The sequence below is a fragment of the Lemur catta genome, chromosome 24, assembly GCF_020740605.2.
Source record: "Lemur catta isolate mLemCat1 chromosome 24, mLemCat1.pri, whole genome shotgun sequence".
Lineage (NCBI taxonomy): Eukaryota > Metazoa > Chordata > Mammalia > Primates > Lemuridae > Lemur > Lemur catta.
Window position 1 is genome coordinate 3,173,248 of NC_059151.1, and position 15,143 is coordinate 3,188,390.

General features: G+C 45.9%; 1 protein-coding gene across 1 annotated transcript in view; it reads right to left on the reverse strand.

Moving 5' to 3' along the window:
• Positions 1–15,143, reverse strand: part of WDFY3 (WD repeat and FYVE domain containing 3) — a 219,804-nt gene that overhangs the window by 7,612 nt on the left and 197,049 nt on the right. The window contains exons 56-63 of the mRNA XM_045536707.1: positions 13,933–14,024; positions 13,170–13,382; positions 11,452–11,599; positions 10,237–10,391; positions 9,175–9,333; positions 6,787–6,966; positions 3,663–3,845; positions 2,410–2,506 (exon numbers count right to left, since the gene is read on the reverse strand). Coding sequence (XP_045392663.1) covers positions 2,410–2,506; positions 3,663–3,845; positions 6,787–6,966; positions 9,175–9,333; positions 10,237–10,391; positions 11,452–11,599; positions 13,170–13,382; positions 13,933–14,024 — 1,227 coding nt within the window. The remainder of the gene's footprint in view (positions 1–2,409; positions 2,507–3,662; positions 3,846–6,786; positions 6,967–9,174; positions 9,334–10,236; positions 10,392–11,451; positions 11,600–13,169; positions 13,383–13,932; positions 14,025–15,143) is intronic.

Consider the following 15,143-nt stretch of genomic DNA (forward strand, 5'->3'; position numbering starts at 1 on the left):
AGACATAGTATTTTAATCTAAAAAGAACAAAAAAGAAAAAAAAAAGCCAGGATTTTTGGCCAGAGCATAGACACCAAAAAAAAAAAAAAAAGGCAGATGTTCTGGAAGAATTCAGGGAATACCTCGAATGCCAAAATCCTGACCTTGGCATTTGCTCTTTCGCAATCTGGCTAAGCCCTGCCTCATCCTCACGCCCTGGCGGCCAGGCCAGCGCCCTGCACGGGTGGGCTCCTCTGCGGGAATCCCACTGCACCCTGGCCTGCCCCGCACCCGCCTTCCCCGCGTCTCTGTGTCCCGGCGTCGGCTGTCTTTGAAGGCACAGCTGAAACGCGACTTTCTCGAAACTCTCACCCCAGTATCTTCAGCTGAAAATATTTTCCCCCTCTTCTGGGCTTCTTTAATAATTCTGTGCCTTTCGTGTTCTTGAAATTCTCATCCTAAACTATTACTTTTGGACATTCTTTGTATCGGACAGTGGAGAGAAGCTTGAGAGGAGGGGCCCTGGCATATAGTAGTGAGAGAATTACTGCCCAAAGCTTTGATTTAGGATTCTCATTTATGAGAAGTAGGTATAGTCGGCACTCCGTATCAGTAGGGTCTGCATCTGTGGATTCCAACAACTGTGGATTAAAAATATTTGGGGGAAAAACTGGTCTATTGAATATGTACAGATTTTTTTCCTTATTATTCCCTAAACACTCACTACAGTATCACAACTATTTACAAAACACTGACATCGTTATTAGGTATTATACGTAATCTAGAGACGATTTCAGGCATATGGGAGGATGCGCACAGGTTATATGCAAACACTAGGCCACTTTATACAAGGGATTTGTGCATCCTTGGATTTTGGCATCTGCTGGAAGTTCTGGAACCAACGCCCCAGGGACATTAAAGGACAGCTGTATATATCTTGGAAAAACAGGAGAGAAAGTGATAATGAGCGTGCAAGCGCCAGCCCACGACACATACGTATGTTTTAGACAAATACTTCCTTTGCCTGCCTGCTGCTCATTAGGAATCCAGCAGACTAATGGGAAGAGTTTTCACCCCAGTGGCCTAACAGTCATGAGCTCTAAGGTTCCCAAACAAGCAGCCTCAGAAACGGCTCTGATTTCCAGCAAACCCCGAGTTTGTCCACCTTTCCACCCAGCAAGTGCCCTCGGGTCTCCCGGCTTCTACGCTGTCCACAGTCAACCCTTCCCTGTGGGCTGTTCTCTCTGCCACTTTTGACAAACTCTACCACAATCTGAATACGTAAGGAGGAAGATGCCATATGCATGCCTCTCCACCCTGAATCTGACCCCTTCTCTGTCTCACTTAGTCACCTCATCTTCCACTGTCACTTACTTAAAAGCATTGTTCAAGGAAGAGACGGGGACCCGCGTCTCACTGGACCCCTTAACGCAATGTCTGACAGATAACAGATGACCCGCAAACACTTACTGAATTGATTCTTGTGTCCCCAAACACCCAGATGACCTTTGTGGTGGGGCTGCAATTGATGATATAGAAATTTACATGTAGTAACATAACACAAGGGTTAAAATGGCCTCTCTACGTGATCTTTGCTGTTTTTCTGGCATGGAAAATACAGACTACTCTCAGCGTACAAAGAGAAGTGATTTGTGTCTTTCTAAGCTTCCCTTATATCATCAGAGTAACCCTGAATTCTCGGTGCACACCAACTGGTCACAGACAGACAATCTGAAAGTCAAACTTAAAGCCCTGGTCCTTCCCGGGAAGTCCCTTGTACAGCCAGGGGAGCAGCTTCTCCCGAGACGAGCAGCACAAAGCACATCTCAGCCTGGTTTCACGGTATTTGTTTTCAGTCATTTCGTGCAGCAATCAAAATCTTTATCTTTCACTCAAAAATGTTAAAGTGCTTCATAAGCGACAGACAATGGGCTGCAGGTCACTGGGCTTCAGTGCAAATTAACGCCCTGCTTGCGCAGCCTGGGGTGGGCACTAGAAGGGGGACTCTGGTCTGACTCTGGGAACAGTTTGCAAACCCGACACCGCCCTGTCACCCACGCCGCATTCGCCGGCCACGCGGCAGGCAGAGGGTTTGTCTGACTCACCCCACGCTGCGCCCTCCAGACCTGCTCTGTATGTTCAGCAGTGAGAGCCCCGGCCTCTGGTACCCCAGGAAGCTCGTGCTATATTTAGCCCAGAATGTGGAAGTCCACAGGACGCCACCATGCCAAGCACTGCCCAGCAGACCGCAGGCAACCTCGCGTGTCTGTCTGCCCAGAGGACTTGCACAACCGGCCGCGATCACGCCTCCGCGGACAGCGCCCAGCCTCAGGCTCTTGTTCATGTCCTTTGGTGCAAGTTCATCCACAGTGATGTAAAGAGAACGAAATAGGAAAACAACTGAGCAATTTTTTACAGAGCGTTAAGTACCTATTTGTGCTTCTGGACAGTCTTCCTGCATTTCTAGGACTTCAACAGGCTCAGGCGCTGGGGTTTCGGGAACTTGCAAAAATTCCATTCTCCAAAACTAAATTTAAATGAGTACGAAAATGAAACAGTTAAGAAACAGATTAAGGAAACAATTTACGTATTACTGGATGAAGATGTGCTCTCAGGGTTAAACGGATAACTTAATTTCTATTATTGTGTGTAATTAAATTTCCCCGTACCTTGGAAAATGTGTCAGGGGGCTGCCTACACGTAACGGCCGTTTCAAAGCAGAGGGAAAAGACTATGGTCAAGTAAGTTTAAAATCATGGTTCAACTTCCTCGTTTCCTACAAAAACCTTCCAGAGTATTGCACACACCGACATATGCTACGCGTCTTCAAGAAGGCATCCGGGAAGCAGAACGCCCAAGCCCCTGCCTCATGGAGATTTATTAGCATATGACGCTTCACAGGTTTGGCGATCGGAAATGCTGCTCTCGGGAGAGCAGGCTCTGGGGTGGGCGTGTGCCGGCGTGTGTTGGCGTGTGCTTGTGTGTGCACACGCGTGCACTGTCTGGAGCACGGGGTGTGGTGTGCATGGGCTCACAGCCTCACTGTCGCTCAGTACGTGACCATGACCGAGGAGGGAGGTGCTCAGCTGCTCTTGGCTCTTACAAAGAACACCATCAAAGAAAAACAGGCGCAGGAGATAGAAAACACTCAATAGACTGCAAAGGCAAATACTCTGCTGATTTCATTTTCTGCAGGGGCCCATCACGTAGAAATCTAAGGAAAGGATACACTGTATCCAGGTTCCAGGTGAAGTCACCTGGGACCCCAGCCAGGGAACGGCCCCTGGATCACAGGTTCAAGCCTGTGATTCTCCGCACAGAAGACTCTTCCCGCGTCCTGCGTTTTCCTAAGAAGCCATTTGACAGGCTGAAACCCAACACTGACACACCGTTTGCATTTTTAGCAATCCCAGTGTGACATGGGACTCATGTTTAAGTGGCCTTCCTGTGTCAAGCTGTCAACGGTTAGCAGCACTAACAGATCTACTTAGGAGGAGGAAAAGAGGCCAAGCCACTGCTGTTCCTCACGTCTGATACGACAGTGGCCGAGGCTTGTTTGAATCGGAGCGAGAGTTCGCTAAACAGCATCACAACCTGTTCACGTGTCCTTACCCTGTGGACAGCTACGGGTTTCGGGAAACCAGGGCAACAAACATCCCAACGAGTTCTCTCGACTCACTCACCCGAACCACTCCATCCGAGTGTCCTGTCACTATGACGTTCTGCGTGTCCCACTCGTTCATCTCGGACACGCAGCAGCACACGATGTGCTGGGTCCCGCCTGTGAACGTGTTCACGCTCATGACGGGGTTCCCGTTGATGCTCCACACGTGGATGTAGGTGCCGGCGCAGGACACAATGTCCCCCTGGGAAGACCAAGAGAGACCTTCACTCTCTCCACGCCCTTCCTACCACATTCTGGTTTCAAACCCAAATTAAATCCTCTGCCTGGATCTCGAGAAACCTCTCAGTCCTTAGACTCGTGGCTGGCTGGGTCGTTGCTGAGTGCTGGCCGAATTAAAAACACCCTGAACAGAGGCTTCTTCAAGAACTCAGAGCTGACGGGACACGGTGGCCGCAGGGGTCACGGGGGAGACTGAGGCAGGTTTACGTCCCTGACACACGGCTGAGCGAGGTCTGAGTCCACAACGCAACTGTCTGTAATCTGAGGAGAGGATGAACTACTCTTCCTTCCTCCTGTGGTCAACAAAATCTATTTATACCTTTCCTTTAGAGGCAGGAATCTATCCACTTTTACGAAATGAGTCCAAACACCGAAACTACAGGATACAAGAGGAAATGTTCAGATACGGTCGTATCTCTCTCTTCAACAGATGGAATGATGAAATTTGCTAACACTGTAATATCCCTCTTTTAAAATTTGTATTCACAACAGGGGTGGAGGGACGTGGAAAAAAGGAAGAAAACTGGTACATGGGTCACTTCTTGGCAAACTTAATAAACCCTAAGGCTCCCTGAGCTGAGAACTCGCATTTTCATGAGTTCCAAAGACAGAAAAGAACAAGCTTTTCTTCTCAAATTCTACCAGGCTGGGCTCTGTCCAACCTGACGAGAATGCAACTCACCACCGCTAAGGGAAGGAAGGGGCTTTCTGAAGCATCTACTGGGTACCAGTTACTGTGGGGGACGCTTCAGACACTCCGGGTCAACCCTGGGAACAAGCTTGGGAGGTCAGTTATCACTGGCCCTGCTCTGAAGGAGGAGAGTGAGGCACAAAGAGCTTAAGTGATTCGCTTAGTATTAGAGTCAAGATTTGAAGCCGGCACCCTCCAGCCCCAAAGCTTAAACACTGTGCCATGCTTCACTCTCACCCCCAAGATAGCCTGGGTGTCACCTGGGTCCCAGCCTTAGAAAACGCCTGATGAAGTTCAGTATAGTCAGCAGACACGTGAGAACCCACAGAAATGTGAAGACGGTCAGCAAAAGCAGAGGACTAAACGCCGAACAGCAGCACCAGTGCAAGGAGGAAGGTAAGGGGTAGGATGAGGAGCAGGACTGGGCTGGTTCCAGCCACACCTGCGCTGCACCAGCCCTACTGGCCCTGCTACGGCTCCTTGTCCCATCCCCACCCCAGCTATTCCTCTACCAAGATGGCAAAAACTAAACCAAAACCCAAACAAAAACAACACTCAGCAAAGCATCACCGTGTCTACCTCTGTACTGGTCACTGAACCATCTCTGGCGATGAGTGTCGGCAGCTGAGTTTTAATTCGTGGCTTTAGTCTCCACAAGAGGCAAGAGACGGCCACTCCGTGCTGCACCAGGCAAGGCTTTCTTTAGTGACTCGGGGCGGGGGGCAAGCGGGGTCTCAATTAGAGTGCACGAGCGCAAATCCCGTGGTTATGAGGGCTAAGCCGCAAGAAGAATTACTGAAGGCAGCTGCAAAGTAGCTTTGGTCCAAAATATAAACTGAAGTGAAGCTGACTGGATACTGCTCGGAGAAACATGACAGAGACAGAAATCTTTTCGAGAGCTATTAAGAGATTACAAAAGCAGCTTAAGAAGAAAAAATGCTTCTGTAGGGACTTGCAGTAACTATTGCGATCCAATGGGTGCACACCGGCTCAAACATCAACTGACTACAAACAAAATTCTCAGTATTTAAGGACAACCTCAAAACACAGTGCTCTAAATAATGGGAGTGAGCACCTGAGGCAGAGTGACACTGAGTGGCTCCATAGCACCCACAAAGAGAGCTTTTCATAAAGCTCTCCAGGTGCAAACCTTTGAAGGACCAACCCCAAGTGTTGTTCTGAAAACTTCACAAACCTTCCAAATACACCAAAACCTAAGCTGACTCCACTACCCCTGCCTGTCTCCCGCGCGTCTCACCTCCAATTACTCCTGCTGCCATCAGTGAGACGCCCTCAGGGCCCCTCACTAGAACCGAATTTCTCTTTCCTTTTCCTTTGAGTGACTACAAAACGTCTGACTAAATGTGTAATACTTAGTATCTTCCGATAGAAATCGAAAATGCAGCATCCTTCAGAAGGAAAGCTGCCTGTGTGGGTGACGACATGAACATCACGCAGTGACACGGGGAGAACTACTCTGTGTCACGGGACGGCCCCGTGTAGGGGTCGGGGTAAGGGGGACGGGTCTGCACAGCTAAGAGGCGATGAGGTTGAGGGCGAATTCCTGCTGACTTCCAGGGCAGGTCTGCACACGGGGGCATCATCGACCTTCTAACGTGGTGACCTGCCCTTGGACACAGGGGCCTGGGTCCTTGTAAACCTGTCCCCCCCTAAGCCCCCCTGCTCAGCAACTCACCTCAGTAACGCGTGCCCCTGCCGTCCACCTCCGCTGGGCTCCGTCTGTGTGCAGGGCTCCCAGGCCAGGGCACGCATTTTACTCTGACTTATGTTATTTATTTCTATATACAAGATTTATTTCTGAGAAGAGATAATATCCTTTGATAACACTGGGGTCTATTGTGCAAATAGCTCTGGAACAATCTCTCTCTCATCTGGGAACCCAAATTGTTACTCTTTTCACTTCACGTAATAAATGAATCATCTGACTATATTTCATTAAATATTTCAACAAATTTCTAACATTCTTAGCCAACCCTACAATTCCTTGTTTTTAGAAAAGCATATTCTAGAATGCTTTGTTTTATTTTAACCAGATTTGGCTTTCTCTTTAGAGCACACAGCAGTGAATGGATTTTAATGTCCAATGGCTCTGCAGGTCGTCAACTTAGAAAACACGTAGAGCCGTTTTCATTCAGTTTGGCCAGAGCCGCTTGTTTCCCTAACACAACCCAGCGTGCACTTCGCGACTCACTGTCAACTCATTGATGCACACAGCAGAAACGGGCGCGCGGTGGCCTCGGAGCTGGGTTAAAAACGACAGTTTGTTCAAATCCCAGATGATGCAGGTTCGGTCGCGGGACCCACTGACGATGATGTGGTAGGCGAGGGACGCCGTGGTGCAGGTCACCGTGTCCGTGTGGCCGAGTAAGGCCTGCAAGCAAGAACAGGAAACAGTCAGGCCGATGGCGGTGACAAGGCTCCTGGCTGTGCCGGGAAATGCCGGCGTGCTGGGTAGGGGCTGCCGTGCGCAGGGTGTCTGGGGCAGACCCTCCCTCCTCCTGCGGACTGCCCTTGCCGCATCCTACAGAGGGAGGAGAGAAGTCTGGAATATTCCAGAGGCTCTTCTCTCCATTTTCTTATTATTTCTTTCCTGGCCTTGGGCCAGGATCTTAGAAGGACCGGGGAGTGACAACTGCCACTCAGCTTGCGTTTCTTCGTACCATTTCTATTTGGAAGTGTATTCATTATGGGGCCTGAAAATACAGAATTTGAACTCTGTATCTGTTCTTTTATGGCACAAACTTCTGTTTATTCCATTGCAAGGAGCTACGATGGATGATTAAAAAAAAAAAATGCAGACTGTGAGAGCCACATGGCTGCAGTGCATATTCCTAGACAGACAAAGGGAAAACACGGTCCTGCTGTGTCACCGTGCACAAGTCCTGATTCTCAGTGAGAGACGTCTGCACATCTGTGCCCGAGGGGGAGTCCCTCTTCACACTAGAGTAAAAACTCTTCTCTCTTGCTGGGATATGGAGAGAAACAGGACCCAGATAAATGGCAGTGTGTGAAAATAAGTAAGTATCTTGAAGAAAAGGATTCCAATCACAGCTAGCAGTTCCTGAGTACTTAGAACAGGCCACTTGCCCTGGCAGAAGAATACGCTTGCTTCAATAGAGTTGGCTTAAAACTCTGGTCATGTAGACATCTTTACTGTACGCTTAGCAAACCCCAGAAGATTGTTTTAAGTAAGAAGACCTTTTTACTGACACATTAGTTTGAAAGCCCATTTTTTAAATGGGAAATATTTTTAAGTAGGAGAGTGTGGATCAGAAAACGCACTGCCAAACTCTATCTGTTCACTCGAGACTGTCCATCTCTACGAGGCTTGCCTCAAGACCAGCAGCTAGGAAGCTTCTGGCTTGTACAGATGGTTCAATTCTACACTGAACAAAGGGTTTGATTCTTTCTGCAGATATTTAAGACACCACTGTTTGACTGAGTTTGGTTTTACAATAGCTTTGAAGTCAGAACTGAATTTGAACCATGGCTTTACCATTAAGTGTGACTGTGGGCGTGCGTGAACTCTGTAACCTGTTTTTCAGGTGTAAAATGGGGGTAATAACTACCGTGTAGAATTGGAATTTTATGTTTTTAAAGTACCCAGCACAGTGCTCTGAACATAGTAGGTGCTCCATAAATGATAACTAGTATTGTTATATTACTTTTCAAATTTGTATCATTAAAAACACTTAGATGTATGGTCTTTATTAAAGAACACCTTATGGTAAATTCTCTTACAAATCAAATATTAAGAAATGGCTTAATTATAAAAGGATTATTGCTTTAAGTAAAAATTAATGGTACAATCAGGTACATAACAGGCAATCAAAAATACTTGTTAATAATTAAATCATCTTGGGCTGGGTGTGCTCAGAGACCAGTCTGAGCAAGAGCGAGACCCCATCTCTACTAAAAATAGAAATTGGCTGGACAACTAAAAAAAATTAGCCGGGCATGGTGGCACATGCCTGTAGTCCCAGCTACTCAGGAGGCTGAGGCAGGAGGATTGCTTGAGCCCAAGAGTTGGAGGTTGCTGTGAGCTAGGCTGATGCCACGGCACTCTAGCCCGGGCAACAGAGTGAGACTCTGTCTCAAAAACAAACAAAAAAAATAATAATAATTAAATCATCAAGGGTCCCACCGAATATAATCATGAGTTTAGCATGTCCTTAAGGATATGACAAATGAGGAAAAAGCAAAACAAAGACTCAAAGATGTAGTGGTCCAGCTGAATGGAAATCACCCTGGAAGGAAATTAATATGAATCAATAGCAAATATCACGTGGTTTGCAAAAATCCAACTTACATACAATTCTGAGAAACATTTATATTACTTAAATATATTAAAATACGTATTACCTACAGGAAACTTTCTTCAGATCTTAAGAAAAGAACCAGCTTAAATCGTTTTTGGAAATAGCATATTCTGATTTCCCTTTTCTAAGAAGGTATTTCTAGCAGAAGAACACTTTTTGGATTTATCCATCATGCCTGAAGTGCTCCAGAGCTCGGGACGCTGTTGAGTTCCCGCGGAGCACGGCAGCCACACGGCACATGGCACACGCCCGCCCCGTACCTGCTTGAGCGCCAGTGTCTTGGCCTTCTCCTTGGAGGCGCCCGTCTCCCACACGCACACCACCGTGCTCGTCCCGCCCGTGACCACCAGCTTGGGGTTGGGGCAGATGGCGCAGAGGATCTGGCCCCACTCGGACAGACACTCATAAACCGTCACGGCCTGCAAAACAACACAGATGTGGGACACACGGGCCATCAAGTGCCACAAACCTCTGAAGTGCAGGGGGCGAAGCCGGGTGACGGGGAAGGACGTCCGTGCAGCCACCTCACGGGCGAACGCTGGTCCCATCCCGGGCTGGTCCGTGCTGGCAGCGCATCCACTGGGGCTCTGCCCTGAGCTGCTCCCACGGCTTCCTCACCAGGGAGGGCCTCTGGGTTCCCCAGTCTGGGAATGTGACTTGCAAACTGTGCGGTGCTGTGCAAGACGCAGGGATGACCCGGGAACAGATGTGTGTTCTGTGGCCGGTTAGAATGTAAAAAGCAGGCACTGCCGTGTAGGGACACTAACTGAACGGAACCGTGTGTCGCGTGCACCATCACAGACTGTACAGACGCTGTCCACCCTGCACTCGGGAGGGGACTGTCACAGGGCGAACACAGGGCACGCAAGGGTCACTGCGTATCACCTAAGAGACCCTGATGGGACTCAGAACAATCACTGCTGCTTCTTGTGGAATGCGGTGACAGACAGGATTTTTGTCAGCTTGTTTAGACGACTAAAATGGAAAGCGGGCCAGATGGTAACTCGCCAAAAGGAGGCTACTCTGGTGGGCAGAAATGTTGAGCGCCTTGCTGGCTGGGGTCTCTTGGAGGAGTTCTCTGAGTGGGAAGGGAACTGCTAGTCCCTGTCACGTAACTCTCCAACAGAGGTTTGTTCTGCAGGAAACATGACTTTTCCGCTAGCTCCTCTATCCTCATCTCATTCAGTGAGGCTCTCCTTTCCTCTGGGCTTTGGAGGAACAGCTGATACGCCCTTGTACTGGCCTCTCCCCACCCCCATTAAGCAGGACATCCAGGCCACGAAAGCACAAGATTCCATGAACAAAGAAAACATAACGCAAACCTTGTCTGACTCGTAGGTTCCCAGTCTGCAGCTGAGGTCTGCATAGCCCCAAGCGAAGGTTTTGTTCCAGGCCGGCGGGATGAGAACCTTGTTCTGTTCTACTGCGAGGATACCTTTATCTGTACACACTATTTGGCCCACAGGCTCCTTGAGTTCTACAAAAAACAAATGATTGCATTAAGACAGAGACAGGGAAAACTAACCTCATTATCCCGTAGGGCATGACACAGCAATCTCATATATTCATACCAGTCAAGCATCCTGACACCTACATTAAGACAAAATGATCTTAGAAATGGGGCTTGGCCTTGGAGTCTCCTACAAGACCTTCTGGGCAGGACAGTGGCCCTGCCAGGTCCTCTGCGGGGCTTCCCTCCAGCCTTCCCGTTTCCAGACACTTTGCATCCCTAGGACTGCACAGAGTAATCTGGGAGGCTCCCTAGAATGTCACAGGGACACAGACCATCAGTCAGTCTCTGTCTTCACCACCTCCCAAGTTACAGCCGCCCTCAGACCTCCTGAAGGAAGGCTGTGATGTTCCCCACAAGGCACGGACCCCTCGCTCCACACCAGCCCTCTGCCGACCACCCTAGGCCCCCAGAACAGTCGCTGGGGAGTGACTGAAGCTGGCACAGGGCAGGGTACGTAAACAGGCAATAATGGCACAGTGTGGCAGCCAATCACGTCAGCCAGACTTTGATGCTCCAATCTTGGATTTTTTTAAGTGACAACTTCAAGATTTTGCAAAACATTTTTTCATTCTAAGGGGAAAAAAATCTACTTGAAAAAATGCTTTGTTATCTCATTAGACCATTTAGATAAAAGAAATTTATCTTTTTATTGGCATATTAAAAATATGTCCTCTTACTACTATTTCTGATAGGCAGAATACATATATGCATAAATGAAAAATGAGGACAAATTATTTTCCACATACAAAGTGGTAAGATTCTGATACTTTAGAGTTTTGACTACCTTAACAAGAAAACTGTTTGGTTCTTTCTGATGCAAAATCCAACAGGCCAAAAAAAGAAAACAAAGAAGAAAAAGGAAAAAAAAGAATACTAACAAGTATTTAGTGATTTAACACAATAGGTATAGTACTAATTATACAAATTACACTGCTGTGAAAAAGCAAATTTGTTACTGCTGAACTAGGATTATTAAATAATCCCATCAGATCACGAATCAAAAGTTTATTTCCCATCATCTTACCTTTTACAGGTGTTAGAGAAGGCCTCAAGTTGTCCAGGTGATGAAAAAAGATCTTGTCACTTGTGCACCCCGGCAGGACAGAGATTCCTGCGTTGTCTCCGTTGAGTCGACTCCTCACTCTCTTTGGTGGATGAGGTTTCTTAAACAACTGGTACAAAAGAAGATGACACACTTTATAATGAAAGAGAACATGTACTAAGTCCTTCTATATGCCAGGCATTACGTCCTTATTTCACTTAAGCTTCATAACAACCATTGGGTACTATGCTATCCCCGTTTTAAATCTAAGAAAAGAAATTTAAAGAGGCTAAGAAGGTTGCCAGGGAACCCACACCTTAATAAGCAGGGCCAGGACTATGACACTAAAGCTTGGGTTACTGTCATGTTCTCTGCTGACTTCTCAATAACTTTCCTTGAAAGTTAATCTACTCAAACTACAGCTGACTGACAATCATCTTCCAATGATGTTTAAAAATTAAGCAATTCTTTATAGCCTAATACCATTCTGTGCCATGGAAGGCAGGCAGGCCTTCAATAATCTGTAATCAGATTAAATAATCTATAATCAGATTATTTCTGGTTTTAACGTGAACTTTATGTGATTTAGCAGCATCACTTTGGTGTCTTTTAGCTCCTCCTAATTTGGTGAAAGTGTGAACATTATTACCCTGTTTTCACTTTGCTTTGTTATGAAGGAAAACAAATAACATCTGTTGTATCTTCAGTCAGCATTTCTACAAGATTAAAAATATTAATCTACATTTAATATTAATCTACATTTAATATTACTATTTTTTAACTATTGTAGATCTTTGAAACAGGCATATAATAGTTTCTGTCAGAAAATTAGTATTCGAGGAGGATATCTGAAAACCTTAGATGCAATGATTTTTAAGATGAATAAACATTATCACACTTTGTGAATCAGATATTTGGGGTTTCTAAGAGAAAAAAAAACAGAAAAAAAATGGTTTATATAAAGGAAGACACACATACGTTCCAGGCTCCTAAACCTTTACATGTTTTGTTCCTATTTTATGTACATAACAAGGGCATAAGGTCAGCGTTCTATAAAGACATATTTTGGCACGTGGCCTCACGGCACAGAACTTATCTCACCTACCTCAGTCATCTAACCCAACTACTACCATCATCTGTTCCCTAAACTACTACAGTAGCTTTATATAAAAGTGGTCTTCTGCTCCCAAATTGCTTCCCCTACAGTGTCTGTGTGCGTGCGTGCGTGTGTGTGTGTGTGTGTGTGAGTGTGTGTATGTGTGTGTAAGTAAGAGAGAGAGGGAGAGACACAGAGATACACACTGAGGCCAGAATAAACTTGTAAAGCTGAAATGTGTCATTTTCCTGGCTAAAATCATCAGTGGCTTCCAGTGGCTCCTACATGAAAGGCCATCTCTGCATATCCTGTAACCTGCAAGACCCCTTGTGCTAGATCTTGTGCACGTATAAGAAAGTATACCCTGCACTAGTCTAGGAGTGAAAATTTTCTTTCAGCAACAGAATTTCTATTTATCTGAACTGTGAAAATGAGAAAAAAAGCAATAATCTAGGAATCTATCGAACCCACTGAGTGATATTTATGGTTCTTCATTAACTTGGTCCAAGCCTGATGATAATACGTCATCCACCTTCTGGAGTAATATTACAAAATTTACAAAATGGAACAGAGTACACTGATGACAAGAAAGAAACGTCCGTACCTGTTTGGGGATCTGACCGAAGTTATTGATGAAGCCGATGGTGGCCGTCTCCTTGAGGGGGTCGTTTATGTTGTAGATGTCCACCTGACCCTCGTAGAAGAGATGGTGGAAGACGTTGACGGCCTCCACTGCAGCAGGGCCTTGCTGTTTGTAGCCGAAGATCAGGTCGATCCACTCGTGCAGATGCCCGCTCACGTAATCGCACTCCAGAGCCTGCGGTGTGAACACACAGCTTCAGTCTGGGCTGACACTTACTACTTGCTCAGAAAGTAACTTGGCCGGTGGTCAGTAGGAACTAAAACAACTAAAAATCATAGAAACAATACAGTAGCACCCTCTTTTTCATGGTTTTGCTTTCTGTAGTTTCAGTCACCCATGGTCAACCACAGTCTGAAAATACTGTGGTATTTTGAGGAAGAGAGAGAGACCACCGTATTCACATAGTTTTCATTACAGTATGTTGCTATAATTGCTCTATTTTATTATTACTTATTGTTGTTGACCTCTTATTGTGCCTAATTTAGACACTAAACTTTGTCATAGGTACGTATGTATAGGAAAAAGCATAGTACACACATAAGGTTCGGTACTATTCATGGTTTCAGACATCCTTTCGGGGTCTTGGATCGTATCTCCTACAAATGAGGAGGGACTGCTGTATTAGTGACATAAATGAACAGGTGACACATTGCTCAAGGTCCTTTGTATTGTGATCAACGACCCAACGAAATCCAACTTGAACTGCAAAGTGTGCTCCCATTACCTCACGGTGGACTCTGATGAATTCTCGTGGGTCCCCTTTTGCCCAGGGTGGAAGGATAACATCGCCAAGCTTGGTGCCATTTTGTTTACAGCCTACACAATTGGACACATTAAAACAGAAAATGAAAGAATGGGATAAATGGCATTTTCATATTAAAGTGACAGAGAAATAGCGGGTTAGATCCTTACCAGGACTATAAAATGTTACCACCAGAAAGGACCCTCTGAGATCATCTCCTCCAGCATCTCCCCACGTCCACTCCTGAGAGTACTCCTTCGGGGACATTTACTAAGGGTTAACACAACTGTGGGGCCCTCACTACAAAGTCTCTTTGGGAAATGCTGAGTTATATAAAGCTAAACATGTTTCTTTCCTGCAAGACTGCTCGGAGGTTCACGTGTACCAAAGTGCACTGCCCTTCTCTTAGAAAGATATTAGACATAAAATTTCTCAAATTTAATTTGGGTATCTCTCTCCGCACCTGTCCGTATCTGTCCTTTCAAAGTGGTGTTCTTAGGGAAGAAGGCAACATTACCCAAAGGTGAATTGTAAGTGATCATAACAAAACACTAATGTGCACCCATATTCAAATGCTGCAGCACGCAGTTATTGACTCTGCTTGCTGACCACCTGTTTTATTCCTTTGGGGAAACCATCACTTTCTCCAACTCTAAGCTCTAGGAGTTGGGGGGCTGGTCAAGGGCAAGCTCCGGGCCCAGCTGGAGGAAATGAGACTCAGTTTCAGGACTTTTGCTGGGGCTGTTGAGAGAGTCTTTTCCATTGGATCCCATTTCGCAAAGTGAGGGCTGCCGATGGACAATTAAGTAAATAAAAATTATTTCTAGAAAATTTTAAAAAGAAAAATCACTCAAATGTATAGGATATGAATATTTCCCTAAATTTTGTGTTAATGAAAATTTGGCGCCAGTATAGTAATGGTTTATATTCTGAACTCTTAAAAACAGCAGAAAACACAGGGTGTGAAAAAAATACAAAAACAGAACAATATCTGGAAGGAATATTCTAAAGTGGAAACAATGGAATTATGATATGCTATAGAACAAATACTCAGAAGCACAGATCAGCAAAATGTGTTCCAAGAAACTGTAACCAAAGTCAAATCTACTTCCTCTAGCTGCCAGATAATATAAAAACAGTACTGATGAAATTTTTCTCCTTTTTGTAAATGCTGATTTGGCCCTGTTTTTCTA